This window comes from Ipomoea nil, unplaced genomic scaffold, assembly GCF_001879475.1.
Source record: "Ipomoea nil cultivar Tokyo-kokei standard unplaced genomic scaffold, Asagao_1.1 scaffold1407, whole genome shotgun sequence".
Classification (NCBI taxonomy): Eukaryota; Viridiplantae; Streptophyta; class Magnoliopsida; order Solanales; family Convolvulaceae; genus Ipomoea; species Ipomoea nil.
This window is the reverse complement of record NW_017617835.1, coordinates 638,012-660,976: the sequence shown is the minus strand read 5'-3', so window position 1 is coordinate 660,976 and position 22,965 is coordinate 638,012. Positions and strand designations below refer to the sequence as shown.

Sequence of the window (22,965 nt, the reverse complement as noted above, 5' to 3'; positions counted from 1 at the left end):
AGCATAATGACGGACCATTACATCCGTTATACTAATAATGTCCACTTAATAATAAGCATAATGGCGGACCATTACATCCGTTATACTAATAATGTCCACTTAATGTATATATTTATAACATTTAGGCCAATTTTTTTTTCTTTTGTGCACGTGAGAAAGAGATGTTAATGACCATGTTATGTAAAGGTGCTAACATCATTAGTAATGAAATCCTTCCAAAGAATTTTTTTTTTTAAACAAATCAAGAACTTTATTACACACTAAAAGAGGCATAAGATCTTACAAGAGACGCCATAGGCGCAAAAGTGACCTATGGCTAGCAAAACCAAACATGGACTTTCAAAGCCTACAAACTCAAAGGGCTAAAAAAGCCTAAACAAGTGAGGGGCAAAGCCCTAACAAATCAAAAGACAAGGGCCCAAACATGGCCTAAAAGAAACAACGGGCAAAAAGCCCTTCAAATTAAGAGCAAGCTGGTCCACCAAGATAGGTGGACCCCCCTTATGCCTCCATAAACCTTCAATCTAGAAACAAGGGTCTCATCTCCCATGACAGGATCAAGTGATCAATCACTTGGCAGCTACAAAACTCCACTTTTCAGACAGATCACTTCTCTCTATTTTTTTTTTCATTCAGATCAGTACATCTTATTATCCACCTCAAGGATTAGAGGTCAACCAAGTTAGGTGAACCCTCCTTATGTCTCCATAATTCTTGCAATCATAAGCGCATTCTCATTAGTCACTTTTACTCAACTTTTGAAATAGTAAAATTTAGGTAGTTTAACTTTTGACAAATGGGGGTCTTGGCTTTTGGAGAAATTTTTCTCCTCCAACCACCTAATTCTTGTCAGATTTATATGGGACCACCAGACCAGTTTTCTTTTTCAACATTTTGGCTAGAGCAGTAGGGTCACTCTGAAATTAATTATATATATATACTAGTTTTTTTTATGCACATTGCGCGATTGAGATAATGCTCAATGTTATTTTTAAAAAAAGTACTTTAAAGTATATATCAATGCAAGATTATATTGGAATTGTTCATGCATAGATGATTGAATGTTGAATTTGCGTATTTAAATAGGTAATTCTAAGTTTACAAATGCAAGATAATATAGTCAAGATTGATTATAATTTTGAATAAAATAATTATATAGGTGTGGTTGAAACCAAATACGGGACATAAGGGAGAGCAAATAAAAATTATGGCATAAAATATTAAATATATACTAATATTGAAGAGCTAACTGTTGATTGTCAAACAAGGACATTGCGAGGTAGTTTCTCACTACAATTTGTTGTGTGATTTGAATACTCTTTTTATCAATAAATCCCCCAAGTAGTTAATATGATTGACTTAATTATATTTTTTTATTTTTTAAAAACAATTATTATTATTATTATTATTATTATTATTATTATTATTATTATTATTATTATTATTATATCATTAGTTCATTTTACATGTTAATCTAAATAGCTAATTTTTTCAAATATGTTTTTATTAACTGTTGATATAATTCGCTAGTCAAATCCGATAATATAATCCGATAACTGATAGTTGTCAAACAATGATATTGCGAGATAGTTCTCACTTCAATTTGTTGTGTGGTTTGAATACTCTCTTTGTCAACAAATCCCTCAAGTAGTTAATATGATTGGCTTTATTAATTATATATTTTTTAAAATTTTTCATGATATATAAAATACTTGGTAAATAAATATATAGTATTGTTGTGTATTATAACTTTGATATTTAATAATAATAAAAAATAGTGCGCAAAAAAAATAATAGACAATGTACTGAATTAATCAATTGATGAATTTGAATGTAAAGAATTTTTGATGAATTTGAATGTAAAGAATTTTTACATTGGAGAAAAATAAAGACAATATAACTAATAAAATTATTTCTATTAATTAATTTATTGATAATGAATAATTTTTTTTAATAAACACATTGTAGGGACAATGTAGCGAATATAATCAATTGATGAATTTTTTTTTTTTTTTTTTGAATGTTACTGGCCCTATTACATTGTAGTATCTGTTCATATACTTTCTCAACCTACTGAAACACAAAGAACCAATAACGCCTCCACTGAGGCTCGAACTCATAACCTTCCAAATGGAAGTCCAACCCGGATACCATTAGACCACATAGTCTTGGTCAATTGATGAATTTGAATGTAAAGATTTTTTATATTGGAGAAAAATAAAGACAATATAACTAATGAAATTATTTTTCTTATTTAATTTATTGATAATGAATATTTTTTTTTGAATAAAGACATTGTAGACACATAATTCTAAATTAAAGAAATGCATATGTATTATTTTTTATTGTAGCTACTAAATTATTATTTAATTTAATTAGAATAAAATAGAGTACTAATTATGCCAACTTTGATTGTGATGGGGTTCGAACTTAAGGCGGGGTGTATTCAATCATGACTTTTATAGAGTTTTAAAATTAAAAAGTATACAAAAGTTCATAACTTTTTGAATACCACATGACTTTTAAAGACTCTTTAAAAGTCTTAATCGAATACCACACGGCTTTTAAAGACTCTTTAAAAATCTTGATTGAATACGCTTGACTTTTAAAGACTCTCTAAAAGTTTGAATTGAATACCTCCAAACTTTTATAGTTCATAAAATTAAAGTCTTTAAAACTCTATGAAAGTCGTGATTGAATACACCCCCCTAAGACCTTTCTTATTGAAATAAATGAGTAAGTTATGAACTAACAGAAATTAACGAAAAAGATAATATTTAACGAAAAAGTTAACGGATAATCATATTCATTAAGGATAAATTAAGAAATCTTGAGAAAAAATTAAAATCTGATCAATCTGAACCATTCATTAATCAATCTGAACCATTCATTATTTTATTTTTTAAAACAAATACTTTTTATTTATTAAAAAATAAAAATATTATTTATTATATAAATTAATTAATTAATTAATTAATAATTATAATTATAAAAAAAAAAAAAAAAAAAAAAAAAAGAAGAAGCTACCGGCTGTCCGTGTCGAATCGCCGGTGGCTGCCGCCCTTCTTCACGGATAGCCGTGGCCGTCGGGCCACGGTCGTCTAAGGAAGACGGTCGTAGACGGACGGCCACGGCTGTCCGTAAATAAGGAAGACAGCCGGTGGGCGATCGTTGTTCTTTTTTATTTTTATTTTTTAATTTTTTTAATTATTATTTTAATTAATTTAAAATAAATAAAAATTTTACTTTTTAATAAAAAACATTTTTTTAAAAAAAATTAAAATAAGAAGGACACATGTCAACACCGTATGGATTTAACCTGATAAACAATTTAAATTGCATTTAATTGAATAATTTTACCGGTTTAGGGGACTTGAATGAATCTTTTTTCACTTAGTGAACCCAATTGCACTATCCACTTGACTTAAGAGGCCAATTTGACACGTTTTTCAAACAAAAAAAAAGTATCGGAATAACCAAACGTTCGCGATAAGGATTGTCTATATTATATACTTGTCTAAATTGTGGTTAAAAAAAACAAAAAACAAAAAAACAAAAAAAAAAAAAAAAAAAAACACCTTGTAGTGAAGATTCCACCCAAAGTAGATTAAATGGATAGTGAGAAGTGAGAATCACAAAAAAGTCTGAACTTTGCATTTTCCTAATTATGACAAAATGACAAATTATTACGTGGATTCGAGTTCATCTTGTAAGATAGACGCGAGATCAAAATATACAATTTACATATTAAATGTTCACAATTTTGTAAAAAATTAGTTATATGATTTTCTATTTTGAAAACCAGAAAACTACATAACGTAAAACTTTATTTAAGAAGAGACCGAAATAAAATATATGAGTGGTCAGAAGCGTGGCAATTGATGAAATGGATTGTATCAATTATGTTTTTTTGGATGTTATCTTTGCTTGAATTCGAGCAAATAATTGCTCAATTATCCGGGCAATTATTCGTGCCGTGTGCGTGCGATGCACGAATAAGTTTTTTTATTATATATTTAGATAATAAAATTGTTACTATTTCTTTAATCCTTTCAAAATTTGTTAAATATTCATTCAAATACATGTAAATACGTATCAATGCAGAATATTATTGAAATTTTTCGTATGAGCAGAAACAGACATAGAAGATCGTTTCTACATTAGAGATTAGCCTTCGGACACATTATTCCATGCTTGGAGCTAGCTAAACTCTTAGCTCAGAGAGGCAACAAGATTTCCTTTAATTTGTGTCCACTCTCAGAAATATCCAGCGCCTTCCCAAATTGCACCCACACCTCGTTCAAATAAGAGAAAAGTGTGTTTCTTCGGTGTTTTTATTCTATTTTAATTTTAATACAATGGATACAAGTTTTGGTAAGATGTCGCAATATAATTAACGTGTAAAAAAATAGGGTGGCACTCGTACTTTTTCGTCTACGCAAATTATATCGTGCACCGCGCTGCAAAATTTATTATCCACCGAGTTTCAAAATGACATCATTTTGTTTAATGAAAAGAAACGGTACTTGTTTCACAAAAATAACTCTTTTATTCAGTTTCATTTTGTGGGATGATATGAGGATGAAGAGAAAGAGAAGGTTTGGGGAAGACGGGAAGTAGCTTGGTGATCCATCAGTACACTTCTGGAGGTGGTACAAATGATCTTAACCTTATTACCAAAGCTTATATTTGCTCTGATGGAGGATGGTTGATGGATGGTAGGGAGATTTCATTTTCCTTCTGATTTCTTGTTGAAATGTTTCTTTCACTATATTTATATTTGTTGCTCTGATGGGGGATGGTTAACGGATGGAGGAATGGAGGATGGTTCACGGATGGGAGGTGGTTGAATAGTGATGAAGGAGAAAGATTATGAAATTACATTTTTATCTTAATTTTAACCATTAACAAATATAAAAGTTAACTAAAGATTAAATTGGTAAAAATTACATAGTTGAAGACTTTAATTTGGATAAGAATGATAATTGAAGACTAAATTGGTAATTACGACACAGTCGATAAACCATTTTGGTTATTAACTCAAAGTTAATTATAAAAACACCGAGAAGAAACACCCGAATGACGGATTATTCACTTATTTGAATGAAGGGAAAAAATTGCATGTTTGGTCTCTGAGTTATATTCAAGTTTTGATTCAGCCCTTGAGTTATGAATGAAGTGGCGCATTTGGTCCCCAATCGTTAAAATTAATGAAAAAATTTAAAAATATTTAAAATTTGAGAGCTAAAGTAGGAAATTCACATTTTGTTCTCTTTTTATATCAAAACCACTTTCACAACATCATTTTTCACTTCTTAGCCTCTTATTTCAAGTTTGTTCAATTTTAAAAGCATTTCAATAACTTTAGTATTACTTGTTTGGAACCAGACTCAGATTGATCGGATTTTAATTTTTCCTTAAGATTTCCTAATTTATCCTTAATGAATAGGATTATCCGTTAAATATTATCTTTTCCGTTAATTTCTATTAGTTCACCGTTAACTTATTGATTTCAATAAAAAAAGTCTTAGGTTCGAACCTCATTCCAATATAATATTGCCTTGATATACTTTAAAGTACTTATATAAAAAAAACATTGGGCATTATACCAATCGCACAATGCGCGTAAAAAATTAATAGTATAGATAAGCTCGGTCAAGGAGGATTTGGTTCTGTATATAAGGTATGATGACATTTTTTCTGTGATGATATATTGTGGTGATAGTGTATTGCTTGGAGCAACCTCTTATATATGCTATTTCTGAACTACGATTGAATAAACAAATGACGTCGGCGATCAGAAGATCTTTGCCAGGAGTTCAGGAGGAAGGTTAAAGTTTAGCCTCAATTGATCACTGGCAGTACCTTTTGTAGATGATGATGATGGTGATACATTAATGGAAATTATATTGTTGAAGAAGCTGAAAGACGTACTATATATATCTCCAATCAAATGCATTAATGTGGATAGAAAATATGGATGAATTGAAGAACCGACTCCACACTCCAGAGAAGTCTCCAAATTGCTCATCTAATCTCAGTATAGTTCCATGGGATATTCTAAAGTCTCCAACTCCAAGGATTAATATTGGCAGTAAGAAAAGACTTAGGACTTCAATTCATCAATTATATTCAATCAACACCAAGTAGAAATTGTTTTAAGTCATCAATTGAACATTTGGCTGCTAGTCTTCATCGTGGTCAGTCCAGAATGTTGCTCTTTATCATCAGTAAACGGTATTTATTTTTTATGAATTCTCGCTTATTACTATCGTATGTTAGTTGCTACCTAGTCAAATTTGTAACTCCTGTGTGCTTAGATTTTTGCATGAATTTAGAAGTATAATTTGGGTATTTGATTTGATAAAATTTGGCATGAAAAATTGAGAACATAGGAATCATTATCATTTTAGGGGGTGCAAGTTCTTGTTGAACATATTACTATACAATGCACTTGCTTTATTTGATTCATTTTCATACATATCCATCTGTGTATGTGATAGGGTGTATATCTACTAAAACATACCATGCCATTGTTAAACTTTTGTGATAACAATTATTTGATATGTACTTTAAATGTTGAGATTAATCTCACATTCTATGTTCGTTCTAAATTGAGTTATAGACTGAATTATATATATATAATTTTGCCCAAGGCCAAATAAAGTACAAATTCTAAATAAATCTTTATAATATCATTGGTATATTGTGAACTATTACAACAATAATTTGTGAGATAGTTCAACTTTCATATAGACCTAATACGGACCGGTTAGTCCTTTAAAGACAACAAGAGACCTAGCTAAAGCACAAATATGCATCTTGTTGGATATGCAAACAAGTTATAGCCTAAATTCTAAGCATAGCTTTGTCCATAATACAAATTCATAGCACTAATTATAGGATGACAACACTAGTAAGACAAATTATATGACTCCAATATAAATTGACTTTTGATACTGATTCAAAAGTCAATTATTATTTGTCAAAATTCAAGTTTATGCATGAGTCTTGATTATTGAAGATCTCAAATCGGAGTATTTAAACAAAATAATAGTGCCTAATTTTGAATATAGATTTATCCAGAAGGTAAATTAAGCGCACTAATTGTGATCCGCGCATTAATTAATTAACTAATTGCATGTGGTCTTTGTGCGTCTAATAGTCGTGAAGTTTTGCTTTTCTTGAACGTGATAACTTTGTTTATTTACAAATTACAATGAATGGAAATATACGTTCGTATTGTATAACATATAACCATGGGGAAAGTTTGTGATGTACTGATGTTAATGCTCAATTAACGCGTATGAGGATGGGGCTGGCACACCGTATTAAAAAAAAATATATGTTCAATTTAATTTTTATCATAAGAAATCCTTCTTATAATATTTTAAAAAATGTAATAGTACATTAAGTTGACGTTTATATCTATTCATATCTATATTTAGCTATTATTTGGCATGTCTAATAATTGTTTCCTAAATCAGCAGTTACATGTCTTCGTTATATGCAATGAATGGTTGTTTCTCTGAGAAGTCTGATGTTTTCAACTTTAGAGTCATGATAATGGAGATTGTGAGTGGGATGAGAAACAAGGACTTCTACAATTCTAATCATGTTTCAAATTTACATGGTTATGTAAGTATTGTTCTATGTATAGACCCATAACTTTCGTCAGTCTATTTTTAGAATTCGTTTATTGAAACATCTTTATCTAAATTGGAACAATAACTACATGTCTACATATACATAACTTTACATGCAAATGATTGTTAGGCTTGGAATGTATGGATAGAAGGAAGAATTTCAAGCTTAATAGATCCAAACAATTTCAACAAATGAAGCAACAAGATGTAGTATTCAAGTTGGTTTGCTATGTGTTCAAGACAATGCAGCAGAATGGCAGATATGTAAATATTAAAGTCAAAATGTGGAATGGGGCAGAAGTTTTGCCTGGGAGGAGATTTCCTAAAGGAATTTGTGAGGAGATTTCCTAAGGAATTTAGAAGGAGATTTCCTAAGGGACTTTGAAGGAGGTTTCCTACTTATGCTGATGAAATGTTTGGAAAACATTTATTAGTGTTGTAACGGTGACAACAATGTTTTTTAGTGGTGTGATAATGTAGAGGAAGATTTTTTTTTCTTCTTTTATTACGTTTGGTAGTGTAGATAATTTCAAAAGATCTAATTCAGAGACTAATTGGCTAACTTGATGCTAGAAAACTCCGCCTGTATAATAGCATGAAGTTTAGCAAAGTGTTGGCTACTTTTTATTTTATTTTATTTTATTTTTATTTTTATGAACATTGACTTTGTAAGAAAATAGTTTCTTGAATTATTATTATAATAAAAAGATGTCGCTATAAAGGGTTTTATTAGAACTCTTATTCAGGTATTGATAATTTGATATTAATCAAAATGAGTTATTCTAATCAAATTTTACGACCTTCAATTTGACAGTTGCCACTACTGGAAATTCTGAAATTTCCGACCACCTGAAAGTGATCATAAATCAAGTTGAAAGTCTTGTTCCGACTACTTTTGGTATCCGGAAAAACCTTTGTTGCTATTTCTGACCACTTTTTTGATTTTTTGGTATCAACTTAATTTAAAATCATTTTCAGGTGGTCGGAAATTTCAGAATTTCCAGTAGTGTGCCAAAAACCATTTAAATATGGAGAGTTACATTTTTCCAGCTCTAAAGAAAATTTTATGAGAACCGTCTCAAAATTTTACAATCCATTTTCTTCAGCACTAATAGAGAGGCTCGAAGGAAGAGACAACTACTAATCATGGCTGCTACTGTGATGCTGATGCTGATGCATAGCTCAATTTGGGACGATTATCTATAGTTCATAAATGTTATGCTTACAAGTGTATTTTTATTTTCTGCCAGCTTGGCTCATAATCGAAAAATTAAAGATATGAGACGATACAATGAAAAAAATAATAAAAAGTATAATATATAATGCAAAGTCTTGTTGGCATTTTTTTTTCCTTACGTGTTGCAAGTTTGACATTGTCATAATTGCAAATATTGTAATTTTGGTGTTAGACTTGCAACACCATTCAAGGACAATTTTTAAAAAAAAAAATTATTATTAATACTTTATTGATAAAAATAATTTTTTTTTTATTAAAGTGATGTGAATGTGGGATCACTTTTGAAAGAGGAGAGAAAACTGTATGAAAGAAGAGTGAATAGTGAATAATTATAAATTTAGTGATAAGACATTTTGAAAGTGAAAGAACATTATATTAGTGAAGATAATCTAAAAAGAAACAAATAAAGAAGACAAAAGGGAATAAGATAAAATAAAGTGGTGTTTCTTCTTCTTAAAAAAAATAAAAAATAAATAAAGTGGAGTGAATGGAATAAAGCTAAGTGTTTTTTGTTTTTTTTTTTTTTTTTTGGAAAACGTGTGGAATAAAGTGTCATAGAGGAAAGGTTTGGGTTTAAGATGGAAAAAATATTTGAATTTTAAAGTATAATACGTATATAAATATTATATATTAGGACTATATACGGTGATTAGGTGTATAATGGTGAGTATAGCATATTGTAATTGATTGTATTCATATTATGCAGCGTATAGGTAACATACTAGTAGTTCTAATACCCGATCCCAATAAACCATAGTTCCTATAGTAGAATATTCAATTATAATCCATATGTGCAGCTCAATTAGTCATAGGGGTGAATTTTGAGAAGAATGATTATTAGTGATTGAGTCTCACCCGCTATAGTGTAGGATCGGAGCAACCTCTTAAGAGGGTTCCTTGTGCACAGTATGGTTCAACTGAGTTACTAGGTTAAAGTACCTATGAGGTCCCTGTACTATAGTGTTTTGTTCAATTTAGTCCTCATACTTTTATTTTGTTCAATTTAGTCCCTGTACTTTCAAAAGTGGTGCAATTAAGGACAATAGTTAACGATGTTAATATTATCGTTAACTTAGGTTACGTGGCGCTGAAGATATTTATATTCCTACTCATATATTACTTTATAAATATTTAAAATTTATTATTTTTACCACCAATATATTAAATTAGTATGTCCAAAATAAATAATTGCGATTATGTTCGTAATGAGATTTGGACAATTGTCCTTAGTTTTATCACTTTTTAAAGTAGAGGGACTAAATTGAACAGAATAAAGGTACAAGGACTAAATTGAACAAAACACTATAGTACAGGGACTTTATAGGTACTTTAACCGAGTTACTATGATTTATATCCTCACAAATATATTTTGTAGGGCCTAGGTGTGGATTCAACCTTTAGGAAAGAATACTCAATTATATATATGAATAGCCTACCTACGGGCTACGGCAATAAATCCTAATTAAAGACCATTACACAAAAGTGACAACACAAGAAAGTAAAGGAAGCTGCATGGAGAAGACTTTACATTTGGACTCAAGTACGTAAATTATTTTCCAGTCCACGTAGTCCCCTATTTGATGATAATGGGCAAAATAAAATGCACATGCATGCCTATTAACTTCAGCTATATATCTCTGACCACAACGAATCCTACTTTATTTTGAATGAAGTACTTGGTTTCAATATAACCTATATCCTTATTCATGCATCTGGGGAAGTAAGTGCGGAAAAGGATGGAGATCTTGAATCCATGTTCATACCTATTGACTGTTACAACAATGAAAGGGCTGATTCCAATGCGGTGGGGTGCGTAAGAGTCAAGAAATCCAATTGTAGTGTTGGAGACGATGACTGGTTCAATTCAACAACTGGTTTCTTTGAAGAATGGGAACAATATTTGTATAACTTCACGTTTAGTATCACTGACTGCAAGGAAATGTGTGCAAAAAATTGTTCTTGCAACGCCTATGCTTCTATCAATGCTGAAGCTGACTCTCAAAAATATCTGGACAAGGAAAATTCAAAAATGAGGTTCTATTGATTTCAAAATTGCAACACAGGAATCTTGTAAGACTTCTGGGTTGTTGCACTCATGGGGATGAAAGAATATTAATATATCAGTATTTGCCAAATAAAAGTTTGGATTCAATTCTTTTTGGCTAGTATGGTGTATTCATTTCCATCTTCCATCCTATATTTTTTTTCCCTTACTGGGATCCTTTAATTGAATATATAATCATTGTTTTTGCACAGATGAAAGAAAGAAAGTTTGTCTTGATTGGAAAAAGCGTGTCTCTATAATTGATGGAATTGCTCAAGGGCTTTTGTACCTTCATAAGTATTAAGAATGAGAATTATTCATAGGGATCTCAAAACAAGTAACATCTTATTAGACATTCACATGCATCCAAAGATTTCATATTTTGGGACAGTTAGAATATTTAAAGATAACGTTTATCAAGCAAACACAAAAAGCATTATTGGGACTTAGTAAGTCGATGACAACTTTTATATCTATTCATATCTATATTTAGCTATTATTTTACATGTCTAATAATTTTCTCATAACTCAGTGGTTACATGTCTCCGGAATATGCAATGAATGGTTGTTTCTCTGAGAAGTCAGATATTTTTAGCTTTGGAGTCATGGTAATGGAGATAGTGAGTGGAAAGAGAAACAATGACTTCTACAATCCAAATCATGTTTCAAATTTACTTGGTTATGTAAGTATTGCTCTATCAGCATAAACAATCATTAGTCTATTTCTAGAATTCTTTCATCCAAATATCATTATCTCTCTAAATTGGAGTGATAACTACATGTCTACCTATACATAACTTTACTTGCAAATGATTAATAGGTTTGGGATATGTGGATAGAAGGAAGAATTTCAGATTTAATAGATCCAACAATAGAAAAATCAGTTTCAATAAATGAAGCAACAAGATGTATCCAAGTAGGTTTGTTATGTGTTCAAGACAATGCAGCAGATAGGCCAATCATGTCAGAAGTGGTATCTATGCTCGGTAATGAATCAACAGTCTTACTTACTCCTAAACAACCTGGTTTCTCTACTGTTATCGGCTTAAAATGTGATGATGTCGGTAACAATCCAAAAATCTCTGCTAATATGATCACAATTTCAGACATTGAAGGTGGATAACAACCATGATCTGATCTTGTCTCACACTGCTCTTATTACACAAGCACTCCTTATTTTCAGTTTCTTTTTTTTTTTTTCCACTTTGAATGGTGTAATCATTTGAGACCTACTTTTGCTGATGAAATGTTTGTTAAAAATTTATTTGAAATTGCATATTTAATTAGTGTTATAATGCTGACAACGTTTCTAAGTGTTGTGATACGGAGGAAGAACTAAAAAATTTTCAAAGAAATTTCTTTTGTTATTTTTTATTACGTTTAGTAGCGTAGATAATGGTGACAACGTTTTTTGTTGTGTGATGAAGAGGAAGAATATTTTTTTATTACGTTTAGTACGTAGTCCAAATAATTTCAAAAGATCTAATTCGGAGACTAATTGGCTATCTTGATGCTGGAAAATTCTGTCATGTATAAAAGCAAGAAGTTTCCAAAGTGTCGGCTACCCTTTTATATGAACACTGGCCTTGTAATAAGAAAATAGTTTCTTGAATTATTATTGTGATAATTAAAAGGTATCTTGTTTGATTGGAACTCTAATTCAGATATTGATATTGATCGGAATGAGTCATTTTGATCAAATTTTACGACTTTCATTTTGACATTTGCTATAAATCTTTAAGTTTCGCCACAGTTCCAACTGAACATTCAAGGCAACAACTCGTTGGTAAGGACGATGAAGACTTACTTTCTTCAATTTTAAAAGCATAGAGATGGCTACCAATTGCATTTCTGATGAAAATAAGTACGGTCTAGGAGGATATAGTTCTGTATATAAGGTATGATGACATTTTTCCTATGGTGATAGTGTATTGCTTGATTGGAGCAACCTCTTATGTATGCTATTTCTGAACTATGATTATTGAATAAACAAATGACGTGGATCAGAAGATCTTTGCCAGGAGTTCAGGAGGAAGGTTACGGTTGGTCGGTTGTTAAAGTATAGCCTCAAGATGAGCTTATGAATATTTGTTACTTTAGTTTTGATTATGACTATTATTGAAGAGAGATAATTACCATAAAAGGGAAATTGCACTGCTTTGCTATAGGTTATAAGTAGGGATGTCAAATGGGCCAACCCGTTGGGTTTTGGACTAGCCCTACAGGGTTGGTGGACTTGTTGGCTTGGGCTAAAATGGTTTTTTATTTTTTCTTTTTGAGTTGGGTTGGCCCTAACCCTAAACAACGGGTTGTTGGTTAATCCAACGGGCTAAATCACTAAACAAATTTTTTATTACAAATAGAGTAGGTTCATAACTATATATATATATATATATATATATATATATATATACACTACACGCACTATATATATATATATATATACACACACTACACACACACAATATATATATATATATATATATATATATATATATATATATATATATATATATATATATATACACACTACACACAGTGTGTGTTTATATATATATATATAGTGTGTTTATATATACTACACACGCAGTGTGTGTGTACTGTGTGCGTAGTATATATATATATATATATATATATATATAGAGTGTGTGTGTGTGTGTACAGTGTGTGTGTATATATATATAGTGCGTGTGTAGTGTGTGTGTGTATATATATAGAGTGTGTACAGTGTGTGTGTATATATATATAGTGCGTGTGTAGTGTGTGTGTGTGTATATATATATATATATATATATATATATATATATATATATATATATATATATATATATATATATATATATATATATATATATATATAGTGTGTGTGTGTGTGTATATATATATATATATATATATATATATATATATATATATAGTGTGTGTGTGTGTGTGTGTACAGTGTGTATATATATATATATATAGTGTGTGTAGTATATATATTGTGTGTACAGTGTGTGTGTGTATATATAGTGTGTGTGTGGTATATATATTGTGTGTACAGTGTGTATATATATATATATAGTGTGTGTGTGTGTACAGTTTGTGTGTAGTGTACATATAATGTGTGTAGTGTATAAAAGTACATTATTTCATATATATACTATCAAATAATGTACCTTCAATATACAAATAATGTACAATTAATATATTAAAAATGTACCTTATATTCATGGTACACACAAGTTGTATAGACTATGGTCCATCCAATAATTATTGAATATTACACGGGCCAGCTCAACAATCCATGAGTTGGCCCAACTCAATCCAATAACCCAATAGGGCCAACCCAATGAGCTTACTTTCTTATTGGGTTGATCTTTCTGGATTTTAGCCCTGCAATTTTTAGGGCTTAATGGGCTAGCCCATTGGTTCAGGGCTAAATTGACATCCCTAGTTATAAGTGCTACAAAACAGTGGCATGATTTTGTTAAGGTGTACCTGTCATTGTTAAACCTTAGCTAACTTTTGTGATAACAATAATTATTTGATATGTACTTTAAATGTTGAAATTAATCTAACATTCTATGTTTTAAAGTGAGTTATAGGCGAATTTTCATATATAATTTTGCCCCGAAAGCCAAACAAAGTACAAATTCTAAATAAATCTTTATAATATCATTGGCATATTGTGAGCTATTACAATAGTGATTCGTGAGATAGTTCAACTTTCATATAGACTGAATACGGACCTGCTAGTCCTTTAAAGACAGCAAGAGACCTAGTTAAAGCACAAATATGCATCTTGTTGGATATGCAAACAAGTTATAGTCGGGTTCAGATCACCTCGAGACCAAAATCATTTATTGACCTGGACTGATCGGAGAGTAGCACTTGACGGACCCGACCTGAAGGATCATCAATTCTATGGCTTAATAGGCCGCTTTCCACAAATTTCGGAGACCGGTCCCGACCTACCTGCTCGACCGAGACCCCGAGCATGATTACTTAACACCTGAACTGATTACAGTAAGTGAATAGCTAGCTAGACATACTCCTACACGTGTGTGCTCCCCCTTAGTCGACCAAATTACCGAGTGCGTGGAAGACGCGTGGCGCGCATGCCGGTCCCTCGGCATGTGTTCCCTGAATCACTTTTAAATACCCAGCTAAGCAACATTGAAAGGGACTTTTGGCAATCTCTACACAGCCTTACTTAGGTCGGGAGCATCCGACCACACGTCGTAACCCGAACTCAACATCTTAAATCAACCAGCAAATCACTTCAGGGCCGAAACCTGGTCTGGTCCTATACTTTATACGTATTCTCAATAAGCATGGTATTTTACCACATCAATTATTATTTTAATTATTATTAATACTTTATTGATAAAAGTATAATTTTTTATTAAAGTGATGTGAAGGTGGGATCACTTTTGAAAGATGAGAGAAAATTGTATGAATGGAGATTGAATAGTAAATAATTGTAAATTTATTTATATGACATTTTAAAAGTGAGAGAAGATTGCGTGTGTGAAGATAATCTAAAAAGAAACAAATAAAGAAGACAAAAGGGAATAAAAGACAAAAAAGTGGAGTGAATGGAATAAAGTGTTTTTTTTTTCCTTTTAAAAAACGTGTGGAATAAAGTGTCAAGAAAGGTTTGGGTTTCCCTACCAAAAAGAAAAAAAAGAAAGGTTTGGGTTTAAGTTGGAAGTGACAACACGTGGGAAGAACAAAAGTGACAACACAAGAAAGTAACGATCAATGACTAGAATGTGTAGAATGGGGTGAGAAATTGCCAAAATGTATACTAACTTTTTTTTTTTGACAAAAATATGCAAAATTCTATTACCAGTTGCGTTTTTGAAGGTATTTAATTCGTAATTTTTTTTTTTCGTTAAATACTTAAAACGCAACTGGTAGTTGCGTTTTTCGTATTGTATACGGAAAACGCATCTCCCAGATGCGTTTTCATCTTACGTATTGAATACGTTAAAACGCAATTGGGAGATGTGTTTTACGTATTATACTTGAAAATACGTAAAACGCAAGACCAAAATGCGTTGTGTTTATCGGCGTATTTCGCCGGAGAAATTTACAAAAACACAAGACCGAATTGCGTTATTTGAATAAAACGTTAAAACGCTAAAACCACTTGCGTTTTATAGGCGGTTCCGGCGCTGGTAGTTCGTTTGTGTACTGCTCATCGGCTATTTAAGTATACTTAAAAAGACAAATATTAATAGAATGTGGTCTTGCACAGTTGGTTCAGCGTGGTGATTGCGAAAAAAGTCCTTGCACAATTAATGCGACTTGCGTTTTGTGGTTCTCGCCGTCCTTCAAATTCGCCGGAGACGGCCGGTACAAAAAAAAAAAAAAGTCAAAAACGCAACTTAGTTTTGCGTTTTACGTATAATACGTAAAACGCAAAAGTAAGTTGAGTTTTGGGAGATACCGTATGCGTTGGAAAACACAAGAGCGTAATGCGTTTTACGTATACGAATACGTAAACGCAACTACCTCTTGCGTTTTACAGAAATACACGAAAAAAAAATATACACCAAAAACGCAACTCCCAAAGGAGTTTTACATATTGTTGTCAAAAAAAAAAAAAAAAAAAAAACCACATATATTGAAAATTTGGGCTTGTTGACCGCACATTCTAGTCATTGATCCAGAAAGTAAATGCATATATACATAGGATAGCTTAGCCATTTATTTAATCATAAACCACCCAGATGAGATAATAAGTAGTAGAAATGAGTAGCAGCGTTTCAAGAATAATATTATGGTATGATAGTTTAGTCGTTGGAATTTCTGCTTTCTTCTTCTTCTTCTTCTTCTTCATCTGTCATGTTCATGTTAATGCTAAAGATACACTTGCTAGCTAGACATACTCCTACACGTGTGTGCTCCCCCTCAGCCGACCGAATTACCGAGTGCGTGGAAGACGCGTGGTGCGCATGCCGGTCCCTCGGCATGTGTTCCCTGAATCACTTTTAAATACCCAGCGAAGCAACATTGAAAGGGACTTTTGGCAATCTCTACAGAGCCTAACTTAGCTCGGGAGCATCCGACCTCACGTCGTAACCCGAACTCAACATCTTAAATCAACCAGCAGATCACTTCAGGGCCAAAACCTGGTCTGGTCTTTATACTTTATACGTATTCTCAATAAGCATGGTATTTTACCACATCAATTATTATTTTAATTATTATTAATACTTTATTGATAAAAGTAAATTTTTTATTAAAGTGATGTGAAGGTGGGATCACTTTTGAAATATGAGAGAAAATTGTATGAATGGAGATTGAATAGTAAATAATTGCAAATTTATTTATATGACATTTTAAAAGTGAGAGAAGATTGCGTGTGTGAAGATAATCTAAAAAGAAACAAATAAAGAAGACAAAAGGGAATAAAAGACAAAAAAAAGTGGAGTGAATGGAATAAAGTGTTTTTTTTTTCCTTTTAAAAAACGTGTGGAATAAAGTGTCAGGAAAGGTTTGGGTTTCCCTACCAAAAAGAAAAAAAAAAAGGAAAGGTTTGGGTTTAAGTTGGAAGTGACAACACGTGGGAAGAACAAAAGTGACAACACAAGAAAGTAAAGGAAGCTGCATGGAGATAATTTAATGTGCAAAATAAAATGCATGCCTATTCAGATCCACATACATACATAGGATAGCTTAGCCATTTAATCATAAACCACCCAGATCAGATCAGATCAGATCAGATAGAAATGAGTAGCAGCGTTTCAAGGATAATATTATGGTATGATAGTTTAGTAGTTGGAATTGCTGCTTTCTTCTTCTTCTTCTTCTTCTTCATCTGTCATGTTCATGTTAATGCTAAAGATACACTTGCCCCTGGAGAAAATCTGTTGTTTTATGCCGGAAATTACTTGGAGTCATCAAACACACAGTACAGGTTAAAATTCATGCAGAAACCGGCGGGGGGCTCTACCTTCATCAGCTGGTATTTGTGTATACAGTTGGCCAGGTATCACTCCCAAGAGAATCCGGAAGATATTACGATTTGGGTTGGTTGGCAGGGCCAAACTGATTTCTCTCCCCATTTATCAATGTCAGAAGAGGGGCAATTGATAATATATGCTGCAGGTAAAGATTTCATTGTAAACAATCAACAACCTTCTTCTTACGTTAAAAACACAACGGCAACTCTTCTTGATAATGGAAACTTAGTTTTGCAAAGTCCAGAGGGGCGTACGTTGTGGCAAAGTTTCGATTACCCCACAAATACTTGGCTTCCAGGCATGAAATTGGGTTGGTTTGGGCTCAAAACACCACGCCCTCACCAACGTTTTCTCACTTCTTGGACAAGCCAGCAAGACCCTTCTCATGGGGCTTTTACCTTTGGTGTTGATCCAAACAATACTAAGCCACAGCAAGTTCTTATGAGAAGAGGGATTGTTTATTGGCAAAGCGGGCCGTGGAATGGTAAAGACTTTACATTTCTTCCAAGCTCTGGCCTTATTAACTTCAGCTATTTCTCTGACGACAACGAACGCTACTTCATTTTGAATGAAGATCTTCATTTCAATTTAACCTATATCCTTATTCATGCATCTGGGGAAGTAACTGTAGAAAATCGTGGAGATAATATATATTCATCCTTAAGTTATAATGACTGTTACAATAGTGAAACGTCTTATTTAGGGTGCGTAAGAGTCAAGAAATCCAATTGTAGTGTTGGAGACAATGACTGGTTCCATTCAACAACTGGTTTCATTGATGGATGGGAACAACATTTGTTTAACTCCACATTTGGTATCACTGACTGCAAGGAAATGTGTGCAAATAATTGTTCTTGCAAAGCCTATGTTTCTATCAATGCAGAAGCTGGAACAGGATGTAAATTTTCTTCTTCCCCTTCCTACCATTATGGCTCTGACGGTGAAGCTCTTTACATTCGCCACAATGCCAAACCAGGTATATATATATATATATATATATGCCAACTCTCTCCATTTTGTTTACTCTTTCATTTGAAATAGTATATTTAGCATTCTCACACAACTGCTCTGCATTGAACTATATATATATATATTAAGCAAATGGAACCAAATTGTCTCTCCATCCTGCCCCTCCGGCTTCCACAAAGACAAAGTCACACCACAAGAAAACAGCAACTATAGCTGCTCTTACAGTACCATTATTTCTGGTGATCCTTGCCATGGTTTTCATTGTGTGGTATATGAATCCAAGAAAATGTTGCCGCAGTTGCATCTTAGGTACATATATATATTCTCTTAATATCAACTCTTTAGTGTCTTTAACACTGGCTATAGGCTAAACAGCTTTATGTTTTGGAACAGCCCCAACTGAACATTCAAGGCAACAACTTGCTGGTAAGGAGGATGACAACTTACCTTTCTTCAATTTCAAAACCATAGAGATGGCTACCAATTACTTTTCTATTGAAAATAAGCTCGGTCAAGGAGGATTTGGTCCTGTATATAAGGTATGATCACATTGTTCCTGTTTGGCACTTTATGTTACAAACAGAAACATACGGAGTATTTAATATGAAACAAAAACTCTGTATATTAACTCTGATGAACAATATTAATTGGTTGTGTGACTTTTTATTGCATAATTTTTTTAGGTAAATGTCGAATTTTAGATCATATTCCCTTTGAATTAATCTGAGTAGTTACTTTTCAGGGAATATTGCCTAATGGTCAAGAAATCGCAGCAAAGCGACTCTCAAAAATATCTGGACAAGGAATTGAACAATTCAAAAATGAGGTTCTATTGATTTCAAAATTGCAGCACAGGAATCTTGTAAGACTTCTAGGTTGTTGCACTCATGAGGATGAAAGAGTATTAATATACGAGTATTTGCCAAATAAAAGTTTGGATTCAATTCTTTTTGGTTAGTATCGTGTTTTCATTTCCCCGGTCTCTTCCATCCTATAATTTTTCTCTTACTTGGATCCTTTATTTGAACATATGATCATTGTTTTTGCATAGATGAAAGGAAGAAAGATTGTCTTGATTGGAGAAAGCGTATCTCCATAATTGATGGGATTGCACAAGGGCTTTTGTATCTTCATAAGTATTCAAGAATGAGAATTATTCATAGGGATCTTAAAACAAGTAACATCTTACTAGACATTCATATGCATCCAAAGATTTCAGATTTTGGAACGGCTAGAATATTTAAAGATAATGTTGATCAAGCAAGCACAAAAAGCATTATTGGGACTTAGTAAGTCAATGAAAATGTTCATACATATATTTGTATCTATATTTAGCTATTATTTAACATGTCTAATAATTTTCTCCTAAACCAGTGGTTACATGTCTCCGGAATATGCAATGAATGGTTGTTTCTCCGAGAAATCTGATGTTTTTAGCTTTGGAGTCATGGTAATGGAGATAGTGAGTGGAAAGAGAAACAATGACTTCTACAATCCAAATCATGTTTCAAATTTACTCGGTCATGTAAGTATTGCTCTATGCATAGACATCATATACAATCATTAGTCTATTTCTAGAATTCTTTCATCCAAATCTCATTATCTAAATTGGTGCGATAACTACATGTCTACCTATACAATGATTTTTAGGCTTGGGATATGTGGATAAAAGGAAGAATTTCAGACTTAATAGATTCAACAATGGAAAAAACAGTTTCAATAAATGAAGCCACAAGATGTATCCAAGTAGGTTTGCTATGTGTTCAAGATAATGCAGCAGATAGGCCAACAATGTCAGAAGTGGTATCTATACTTGGTAATGAATCAACAATCTTACTTACCCCTAAACAACCTGGTTTCTTTACCGTTATCGGCTTAAAATGTGATGATGTCGATAACAATCCAAAAGCCTCGGCTAATATGATCACAATTTCAGACATTGAAGGTCGATAACAACATAACCATGGTGTTTATCACACTGCTCTCATTACACAATACTCCTATTTTCCGTTTCTTTTAATTTTTTTTTCTATTTGAATGGTGTAATCATTTGAGACCTACTTTTGCTGTTGAAATGTTTGTCAAAAAATTATTAGAAATTGCATATTTACTGTTATAATGCTGATAACGTTTTTAAGTGTTGTGATACCGAGGAAGAACTAAAAAAAAAAATTCTTTAAATTTTTTTTTTTTTATTACTTTTAGTAGCCCTGATAATTTCAAAAGACGTAATTCGATCAGAGACAAATTGGCTATCTTGATGCTGGACAATTCTGTCATGTATAAAAGCAAGAAGTTTAGTAAAGTGTCGACTACCCTTTTATATAAACACTGGCCTGCTAAGGCTGCGATTCAAACGCATCCCAAACTAACTTTGAACGTATCATGGCCAATGACCAAATAAAATAAAGAGTCTCCTCCGATGAGACGAGATAATCATGCTTAATTAGGATCGATTGATTCTACTGTATTCAAGAAAATTAAAATATGTTGGATTCGAAACGGGTTATTGTCATGCTGCAGTTGTCAAAAATGGGCATGACGAGGCAAGTTTTCATCAACATAGTACAACAAATTCTTCTAACACAATAAGGGGACTATCCGAATTTACTAAAATAAATAATTTTTTAATGTCAACTTCAAGGAGACATAGTGGTGTAGAACTCAATTTTGAAACTGATACCAACTAGAAAGAGACTTTTTTTGTATTCGTTATACAATGATATGTCCTATACTCATATGTATGTATATACAGAAAGCATGTATAGACCCACCCTAATAGGAATACAAAACATGTATGTAGGTTAAATACAATACAATCAAACTCAATCATTGATATATAGTACACTACTTCTAATACAAATAATATTTCTAATATCCCATCCCAATAAAATCCCAGTTCCAAAAGTGTAATATTATTCAATTATATCAATGGACTACCAACAGGCTACTATATATACAGGCCTTAAATTCCAAAGACCATTACACAAAAGTGACAAAACACAAGAAATAATTAAAGGAAGCTGGTGAAGACTTTAAAAATTTGGACCCTAGTTGACCGGCAACTAAATTATTTTCCATTCCACTCCCCTATTTGATTAGGTTTAGTAGCCCGCCTTGAGACTAATTGGCTATCTTGAATGCCGCAAATTATGCCCGAGAAACGTGTTTATCATGAATGATGAACACGGGTTCAAACGGTGTCGTTTTTATGAGAAAAAAAATTAGTTAATGTGCTGTTAACGGCGCGCGTTTGTTTAGATTATGAATTTTCTGTTATGAGATTATGAATGTACTGTAAATTCATAATCTCATAACAGAAGATTCATAATCGCATAAAAGAAAAACATTTAATAAATTATGAATTTTCAGTTATGAGATTATGAATTTACTGTAAATTCATAATCTCATACCAGAAAATTCATAATCTCATAACAGAAAATTCATAATCTCATAACTGCACATTCATAAATTCATGCCTGCACATTCATAATTTTTGAATGTTGAAGAAACGGCGCGAAGAGGAAGTGAAACCGCGAAATGTGAAAATGAAGAAGAAAAGTCGCGCGGTTAATTGAAGAAAAAAAAAAAAAAAAAACAAGAAAGATAACGGTGCACCGTTACCATTGGGACCGTGTTCACAATGGACGGTTCCATGGCATAACGATTGCTTGAATGCTTGATGGTGAAAAATTTTGTTCTGTATAAAAGCAAGAAGTTTAGTAAAGTGTTTTATATGAATATCGGCATTATAAGAAAATAGTTTTTTAAATTATTATTGGTGAAAAATGATAGATGTACTCCCATAGAGTATATATCTCCCTCCAATGTATACACATTTTATTGGGAAAAAAATGAATGAATAAAAATATAATAGTGACTCACTATTGTTTTAGATGAATAAGATTATAACTGTTAATTTATCAACCACTTTTGTACAATTAGCTATTACTATCAACTAATCAAATTCACTAATCCAATCAACTAACAGCTATTTACCAAACACCCCATATAATACAAATTGCAAATTTTATGTTGTGAATAATGGATATCGCATGATGGATCCTGTCCAGAAATTTTGCATACAAATTGCTGCATATAATCTTGAATATG

General features: G+C 32.0%; 2 protein-coding genes across 2 annotated transcripts; both read left to right on the top strand.

The window, feature by feature from the left end:
* The first annotated feature begins 11,144 nt into the window (after nt 1–11,144).
* Nucleotides 11,145–12,231, top strand: LOC109186897 (receptor-like serine/threonine-protein kinase SD1-7). Its single transcript, XM_019337083.1, has 3 exons — nt 11,145–11,376; nt 11,460–11,610; nt 11,748–12,231. The coding sequence occupies exons 1-3, from the start codon at nt 11,234–11,236 to the stop codon at nt 12,048–12,050; spliced, it is 597 nt and encodes a 198-aa protein (XP_019192628.1). The 5' UTR covers nt 11,145–11,233; the 3' UTR covers nt 12,051–12,231.
* A 4,419-nt stretch (nt 12,232–16,650) lies between these two features.
* On the top strand, nt 16,651–20,977 carry LOC109186895 (G-type lectin S-receptor-like serine/threonine-protein kinase At4g27290). The gene is made up of 8 exons (XM_019337081.1): nt 16,651–16,662; nt 17,644–18,859; nt 18,982–19,161; nt 19,246–19,391; nt 19,595–19,805; nt 19,904–20,141; nt 20,227–20,377; nt 20,503–20,977. The coding sequence occupies exons 2-8, from the start codon at nt 17,650–17,652 to the stop codon at nt 20,803–20,805; spliced, it is 2,439 nt and encodes an 812-aa protein (XP_019192626.1). The 5' UTR covers nt 16,651–16,662; nt 17,644–17,649; the 3' UTR covers nt 20,806–20,977.
* Nucleotides 20,978–22,965: the final 1,988 nt, after the last annotated feature.